General features: G+C 37.1%; 1 protein-coding gene and 1 pseudogene across 1 annotated transcript; one reads left to right on the forward strand and one right to left on the reverse strand.

Moving 5' to 3' along the window:
* Positions 1-261: 261 nt before the first annotated feature.
* LOC117214097 lies at positions 262-1,345 on the reverse strand (annotated as a pseudogene).
* A 6,422-nt stretch (positions 1,346-7,767) lies between these two features.
* LOC117214098 (omega-amidase NIT2-like) lies at positions 7,768-8,332 on the forward strand. The gene is made up of 2 exons (XM_033459948.1): positions 7,768-8,057; positions 8,145-8,332. The coding sequence occupies exons 1-2, from the start codon at positions 7,973-7,975 to the stop codon at positions 8,330-8,332; spliced, it is 273 nt and encodes a 90-aa protein (XP_033315839.1). The 5' UTR covers positions 7,768-7,972.
* The last annotated feature ends 442 nt before the right edge of the window (positions 8,333-8,774 follow it).

The raw sequence follows: 8,774 nt of genomic DNA on the forward strand, positions 1-8,774 counted from the left end.
GAGGGAAAATGTCGATGACTATGAGAGTCCTCTTTCCATCATATGTATAGCTCGGATTAAAGGATATTTGTATCTAAATGTTTATTTGCACTTTTAGAAGTTTCTCTTTGTGTATTTTGTTTGACTTCCGGATTTTCAAAGATAACAGTATCTTAAGGATACAAACTTTAAACGTACATACTTTTCACACCTTGTTCGACCTTCGGGTTGAGTAAAGTACGGATTATGTACAAAGGTATTTAAAGCGTTATAAATCACAGATTTACCCAACGTGGCATAAAACGAAAACTCTACTCACCAATGTCCTTGATACGAAGTCTTGACGAGTTTCACAGTGAAGAGGAACTGTATAGCGCACACGAGGAGACAGCAGAGGTTTAGGGAGAGGGCGAGTGCGCACAGCGCTAACGTCACCTCGTAGACAATCGTATACTCTTCCGGGCTGATCAGGCTACTCGGCGTCACTGTTAACGGTGAGATCTTCAGCAAGAAGATCAACGAGAGTAGCGCCAGTAACAACGACACTAGACACAATAAACCCAAACTGGTCAACGTCTCTTTCGCGCCAACCTCGTGGTCCTTGTGATTCCTTGACAGGGACGACGACCAGGAAGCGTTCAAGGGGTACGCCGTGGAACCGGGACCGGTTAACTGTCCCCCGGTAGTCATACCCTGAAGAGCAGGTGCAGGCGAAGGTGTCGCCTGACTGGGTAATCTGGACAGTCTCGAGATATCAAAGCCTCCATTCGCTTTAGGTCTGCTGTTCTGGTGCAGCGGCGCCGGGGATATCACCCCCAATGTAGTCGACAGATTATTATTATTGTTATTGTTATTCCCACCGGCAACAGGACTGACGCTGTTCACAGAATGCTTCGACGTGAACAACGTGGACAGATTAAGAGCGTGCGAGTGATTCAATCGTTGAGAAAGATTGTTCACGCTCAACTGAGAATGATTCAAAGGGTGTCTGTGAGTGGAAGATGGCGTGGTGGCAGAAATAGATGCAAATTGGCTAATTGATGTACCACCGAGTCGTAAACGTCGACTCCCCGTCCTTGGCTCCCCCCCTGTCGTTCCACGAACGTTGCTGTTTTGGTTGTAATGATGGTGTTGCTGTTGATCCTGTTGGTGACCAGAATGATGGTGGTGGTGGTGGCCGCCGTGCAACGAGCCCGAGCTCGCCTGGTAGTCATTGTGCTCGTGCCTGGAGCCCGCTGACGACGGTTGCCCCGTCAGGATATGCTTCAGCATTACTCGACGCTGGAATGCCTGAGGAAGACTGCGCTTCTTCCTGCTCCTCTACATGGCGCTACGCGGGATTCGCTTCTGAGCACGTATTTCTCGTTGGAGGTTTCTTCTTTCTTTTCTTTCCCAGTAGTAGAATTTTTACACAATTCTTTCTCCCTTTTATCATTAAATTACCTTTAATTCTTAACGACCTTTAATCTTTGTCTCTTCTTTCCTATATATATATTTTTGTTTACTTTTCTCCGTAGCGAATTTTGTCTTTCTGACGCGGGATTAGGTTCCTGGACTTAGGGAGTTGCTACACGCCAGCTCCACCATGGCGACGGCATTCACTAGGCAGCCTACATAGCCACCTTTCAGCTCACGCTTCGGGACACTTTTTTCGCTGAGATTCTCCGCGATGAGGCATGAAAGCAGAGACCACCGTCTGCGGAGGCATGATTATTCTATTGTTCCTTTTAACGAGTAATCGTTTTACTCGAGTCCTCTTACTAAACCGTAAGTACAAAAGACTATTATACTTAGATAGGTACTTGGTCTCAAGAACCAACTTATTTTGGTCTTTCGATTAAGTTCTTAATTAAATGCTCAATTAGATATTCATAAATATATCTTCATAATATTTCCCTCATCTATTTCTTTGACATTCTAGCAACCTCGTTAAGACGTCCGCCACTTCAACTTCTATCTACAAGTGGCAAAAACTGAAGCTGACCTTCTTCATGGAGAAACATGCCGGAAATGGCATCCGCCCGTGTGAATAATTATACTCAGTGTCCAGGTAGTTCTTTCGATCATCCGATAGAAGTCGTTTCTGTTTTTCAGAGTTCGTTCACGCCTCCAGAATGTAAAAATATCTAAGGAAGTACCATTAGGAAGCAATGAAATTCAGAGCTTCTGTGGTTATTCCTTTTTCTGATTGTTTCTTATCTTTGCCCAAAATGGATGATTTCTATATCAAATTGTTTATTCGTATTTTTTTTTTAATATTCCTTGAGATTTTCAATCAACTCGATTTCGAATTTTTTACCACCCGATCTTCTGGTTGACGTCATTAAGAAAGAGGAACGAGTGCATAGGAAGCATGGTCGGCGTGAGCATGATTAGATCCGGTCTGCCCGATGACCTTGCCAGTGATAATAGCGGTTCGTTAAGCTGGTTGCAGTCTTGGTTTGCTTCTGTTTCGATTTCCAGCGAACTCGTCAGCCGGCATGGCTTCCGAGATGCTCCCCCTGAAACAAGTCGAAGGGAAATAATTAATGGACTCTCTGTTCGATTGTACGTGGATGAGAAGCTGACCGTAAAAAGAAATATACAAATACGATTAGAAAATATAATCCGAACCCCTTTCGGTTTGATCTGAAGGTTTCTTTTTCTAGATGGAACCAAAGATTCTTATCTGGTTTATGGTGAGCTAAGGAACTCTTTGAAAACAGCATTTATAACTTTCGAAAAAGAGACAGGTACTGAGTATTTCTTGCGCGAACAATTGAATAATTAATTCGTTCTCTAAATATCCTTATTTGTTGTTCCTAAAATACATAATGATTGGAAGCTTATTACGGGAAGCGCAATCAGCCGCTGATATCATTGAAGTCGAAACGCCATTAAAACCATATTACGATTCGCATGCGACATGCTCCATTCATGAAAACACAAAAGCAATAAACAAGTACAAATCAACGAAATAAATCCTCCGAGAACGAGACGTTACAGGAATTATACCATTGCGAGGATACAAAAGACTTGCTCATGAGCTACTTCCTTCAAGTAGTCGAGCGGTGTATTTTCCGGTCGTTAACTTCCATATAATGGGATATTAAAGAGTACGGACACAACGCTGCTATTTTTTAACTGTTCATTATCAAATTACGCAGCGGGAATCGTTGCAACGACAAAACTGTAACCGTACCTGCGTATCTCCCATTTAGCTGCGGTAAAAGCTGACTTATCTGCGTTTTTTTTTTCACTTCCTCGTTACGGAAACCAGGAAAAGTGATTCACAATACAGTTTCTAACTGTACTTCTCGCGATTCTTTCTTAGAAACAAGCAATTGCTTCTTTTCAATTTCCTAAACCTATAATAAAACAGTCCATTCCTTGAATAGAAATTAACTTTAAAACTTTAGGCGCATACATTGTACGTATCGTGTGTATGTATTTTGATTTGAAAAGAAACGCGGCAAACGCCTTTGAAAAGGCGTTAGGTTTTCAACACCTTAACTAACTTAATTCCAGCGAGTCGTAAATCTGCTGCATCTCCAACATCTGAATATCCATCTTTTACAATGACTTGTTCTCCAATTTATTAAAATTACATCTCTCCCGTTGCACCCACCTTCTTTAAAGGTTCCCGCGGCAGGTTGAACCCGCATCACGTATCTTCCCTCTTCCTTCCACCCCCTGTTCCCTTTCTCTTTCTATCGGGCGGGAAGAGCGGGAACGCTTAAAACGCGCGAATCACGCGAGCGCCTCACGATTTGCGAAACATCACGTGAAAATCACCGATCCTATCTCCGTGCGCGCGGTGCACCGTGGGGGTAACGATTAAATCGACAGGATATACTTTATTGGCTATTCCGTTATTACAGGCTGTAGCTGACGGGGAAATAGTCATTATGGATCGATGAACTCCATTGTAACAACGCACCTTCGAATTGCATCGGAAACACTTCTGTATTGCGTCCACCGTATAACCTATCATCGTCTGTTTAGGGTAAATCAATGGATCGGAAGTTACGTTTCTATGTTTCTTGCCCGTCAGTATAACACTGTGCAAGAGATACAGCAAGATCCTAAAATCATTCGAGTACAAGTAGCGTAAAATGGTCGTTTAAATTTCAATAAATTAACTATTCATACGTTAATTGTACGCGGTCAGGATTAAGGAGTACGGCGATGGAGAAGATTTTGTTAGCTAGATGTTGAGTAAATAATCGAAGATGATAATTTTATAAATGTTTCGTATTTATGATGATGGAAAAGATTTAATTTGAGTTACGTTACGTTTGAATAAGATAGACTTTTCCAAGAGTGGAGGATTTGTAGAGATAGTGGACGTAATAGTAGTATGATTTAATACTTGATGTGTCTTTTTTTTCTTTGACATATAGGTCACTGTGGGGAGTAATATTGATCTAGATATAACTATCTTTTCTGAGAAGTACGTATATGCTTATGGGAACTATGTTTGGTTAATCAATAGAGCCATTCCTTTGAGAAATTGAATGTAGAAGAATTCGACGATATTTTGCCTTGTTTCAATGGTACATCATTTTAAAGAAACGCCTGCGATTATAGTATATAATTGCACATAGGTATATGCAAAATTGCATTTTCAAATAATTAAATCAAAAATATAGATTTGTTAAAGATCTTTCCTTTTAATCAAATTCGTCCAACAACCCCATTCTCGTCAAACATAAAATGAACGGTGCCTTTCTCAAAGAAACAAGAAGAAAATTGCTGTCGTTCTAAAGTTCTTCTCCATTGCTAAACTACCGTTCGTGTTTCTAGTTACACTCCAATTATTCGATTGTAAGAAGCAAGCAATCCCTCCATCCAAGCGCTAGATATAGTTTCTCGAGTAGTTCTCTTCAATACCGTTATATCGATGAATTGTGAATATCAAGCGCTCGTCGTTCGAGGAGATTACCAATATTTTCTTCCTTAACAATATTAATTACGAAGTTTCGATACCGTTTATGACATTAAGATCTCCTGATAAAGTTGTATCGTTAAAATCTTACTGTTCCTAGGGAAAATATATAGTTAATATATATAGTTAAATATATATAGTTAAAACCGGAATATATATAGTTAAAACTTCCAGAGGAGCATCTCGCAGACAAATTATTGATTGTTTGTGTCGATTGACTGTAATCGATATTTGGTGCGTGAAGTTGTATGTTTCGTGAACCTGCGTTGATGCAGGGATTCTGTTGCAAATCATAAACTAAAGAGCCACTGGTCAAGGTGAAAGAGGTTCAATAAATCCAGTGTTAGTGTAATTTGACACTTTATGTGCACCGGGTGTATGCAAACAGAGTTTGATGTTCTGAACACCACGGTTGTAAGATTTTATTGAGACCCCAGTATTGTATCCGCACCGTGTGACCCTCTGTTGATGATTGCCCTCTCCACCAGCCGTTTAGTCTCATCTGTCTATCGTGCCTTACCGGCCAGGGGGTTTCCCTAACATCTGAGATATCAGATTTGCAGCTCGGAGAGGACAGATAATTCGGAATATCTCAAAGAAGGGCAAGGTACTGGCCGAGCCCCAAATCACTTACATAGAATTACTTACATAGAACAATCACTTACATAGAATTTTTTTTTCTTTTTTCTTTTCTTTTCTTTTCTTTTTTATTTTCTTGTTAAAATTATAATTAATTCTCACGTCGAGAATTTTCAGTTACTTTACTTAGTATTATGCAGTGTTAGCTGATTATTAATAATAAGTTAAGACTTATTATAGATAAATATAATTTACTCACATAGAATAAATTCATTTAATTAATTATGAGATTAATTCACTTACATAATTATGACATACAAGTAAATTTTATAACCACAAATTTTTAAATGTTATACTTTGAATCTGTTCTTACATTTAATTTTAATTTTAATTTAAAAAAAACCTTACAGCCAGTACCTCTAAAATATTCGATAAAAATTCTGATGAAACATTAATTGAAACATCTAAACGCAACAGAGAATGGATATAATTATACAATTTTCCAATATTTCAACATTCATTCATGTACACCGATTTTTATTATCACATTTGTTTCATATCTGAAGAATATGTATTTGTTGGCATCAAAATATTCTCTGTTTCAATCCTTGGTCATTTTAGATCGAGACTTCAAAATCTTCTTGATTAAAATTCTTAAATTTTTTTAAATGAGAATCATTAATTAGAGGACAAAAAGTTGTTTCAATTATCTGAACATTCTGCTATTCATACAATAACATATTTCATTTTAAATTAAAACGAGAATAAATACTATTGTGTATAAATTTAATAGAACGACACACGTGATTTGTAGTCAACACTGTGACAGTTTGTGCAATTACATTTTAATCGAGTGGAAACGAGAGCATTTTCAAATTTCTATTAACCAACGGTATTATCAATCAATTTTAACAATGATTGAAGGTTGCAAAATTAAATATAAAATGATTTATTAATAGCATACGTAGTGTTAAATTTGAAAACAAGCAGCGTATCTTTTAAGAATAATAAAGACACCAGAAAATAAAGATAATATTCTAATTACATTGCAAATTAATGAATAATTTAAGAAATGTATTTTTGTTATATTAATGTATCACAGATTCTAGGTAAAGTATTAATTTAATTTACTTATTACTTAGGAGATTGTATTTGAAATATAATTACAATTTGTAAGGTGTAATCAGCACACCTTTATGCTAGTAGATATTTGGTAGCAGTTCTCAAGTCTTTGTGCAATATAGCACAATTGAGTTTAACCGAGTTTAATCCCTTTGACCAGCCAGTTTCCAATTTCATTTATGGCATAATCTCCTGACAATTTCATGCCCTTCAGAAGAAACACAATGTCCTATTATCGTTTTGTGATCGTTGAATATGATCACTCTAGCGTTTTAATCTCCTTTCTATGTATGATGCGGGTATACCGTTTTCTGTTGTTTTTAGATTCAAGTGACGAAAACTTATGAAATGATATTTTAAGTTTAAACTGATCAATTAATTTAATTAATTGATTTATTGTAGCAACAATGGTAAATTGTTTAAATAGAGAAAGAAATTTACAACGAAAAATGTATGAATGTAATATTTGAAATCTAAAATGATAAATTATTGTGCGAAAATAATAAAACTCGCAATGTCAGCACATGGTCTCATTAGAACGTGTTTAACGAGCGTAGCGTAGGCGTGAAAATGAAAACGTTGAGGCTCTCGGTTGAGGTGTAAAACGTTGAGGTGTAAAAAGGCTAAATTCCTCATAAAAATACAAGAAATGAGAGGGAACGTTCGCCCTTGAACACATAAAACCAAAAAAAAAAGAATAGAAAAGGAAAAAAACCACAAATTTTAGTGAAGCTATTTTACTGAAACTTATTATATCATTTTAACAGCTATACATAAAACGTTGAATTATTTCCTTACGCGCAGAGCAATTTTATTTCAAATTTCTAGCTTCAGAATGATAATTACGTATTTGTAATTATCAACAAGCTTTAAAAATATGGAATATTCAGCCAGATGAAATATAGGTAAAGTATTTAGAAGAAAAAAGATTGAAATGTTTTATGTAAAACGATTAAATTAAGTGGTCGAGTTTGAAAATTTGACTCGGTTTAATAATTCAATGGAAAAATATTCGCCCTATGAAAAAAAATTCATGTTCCTGTCGATATATCGGCGAGGTGCTCCTCTACTTTCGACTGCTCTGCAATTCAAATGCAATACTCGAAGATACATGGCGAAAGAAATGGAAATTGAGTAATTTAAGGGAACCAATTACTCTCGCGTCGACGTAACTTCAAAATGTTTCACGTGTCGGTGTTTGCGAAATGAAGTTCGTCGTTATCCGATTAACACGCTTGCAGATGCGTTCTTTTTGTTGCAAAGTAAATGAACAAATTGTGAACAAATAATGTTTACAATTACATCAAAATTAATGTCCTAAACTTTACCAAGAATTATTAAAAGTCCCTGCGTATTGCTTACGTAATGTTGATATTGAGTAGTACCATACATAACCTCAACATTATGATACTTACAAACATCGCTAAACAAGTAGTGCGAACGATGTCGAGTAAGTATTCACTATGTAAAAGGTATTTATAGATAAAAAGTATGGGAAATATATAACCGAATGTATTTAACTTTTCCAACATTTTAGCATTTCGCTTGGCGTTGGTACAACTTGAAGTAAATGAAGTAAAACGCAAAAATGTAGAGCGGGCAGTTTCCTACATTTCTAGCGCAAAAGAGCACAATGCTGAAATTATAGCTCTTCCTGAATGCTTTAATTCACCATATGGAATACGTAATAATTTGTTTTTTCTCAATATTTTCCCATGTGTGTAACAACTATATAGAAAAAAGTAAAAGTAGACAAATTACCTTACCGTTTATACTTCCATAAAGATTGTGAATTGAGTCGAGAATATAGGATTTCCCCATTTTAACGCATGAAAGCGTTGATCTTGTGAGTTTAGCATATAAAGAGTTACGGCATTGAGTACTTCGGGCATCGTTAGATCTTGCATCTTGATCTGCAGCATGGAACGGAGGCGACTACCGTAAGCTCCTAGAGTTTCGGTCTCCGTCGGTCGTTCTCTGGACATCCTTATTAATGCCGTGGCGGCTGTCTCTCTGCCACCAAAACGCGAAAGGAATTGTTCCTTAAACGTTGGCCAGGAAAGTTTTCCACCGCGCACTATTTGTGAAAGCCAATGTGCAGCAGATCCCTTTAGGGCACGATTTAAAGCAGAAAGTAACACACTATCTTGCATCGGATAGTCTTTCA

The sequence above is a fragment of the Bombus bifarius genome, unplaced genomic scaffold (assembly GCF_011952205.1).
Source record: "Bombus bifarius isolate JDL3187 unplaced genomic scaffold, Bbif_JDL3187 scf7180000009151_frag, whole genome shotgun sequence".
In the NCBI taxonomy this organism is placed as follows: Eukaryota; Metazoa; Arthropoda; class Insecta; order Hymenoptera; family Apidae; genus Bombus; species Bombus bifarius.

Excerpts from the sequence above, each read along its gene's own strand:
- LOC117214098 (XM_033459948.1), top strand. The coding sequence starts at position 7,973 with ATGTTGATATTGAGTAGTACCATACATAACCTCAACATTATGATACTT. Across the intron at positions 8,058-8,144 it reads AGTAGTGCGAACGATGTCGA|CATTTCGCTTGGCGTTGGTA; the intron begins GTAAGTATTCAC and ends CCAACATTTTAG.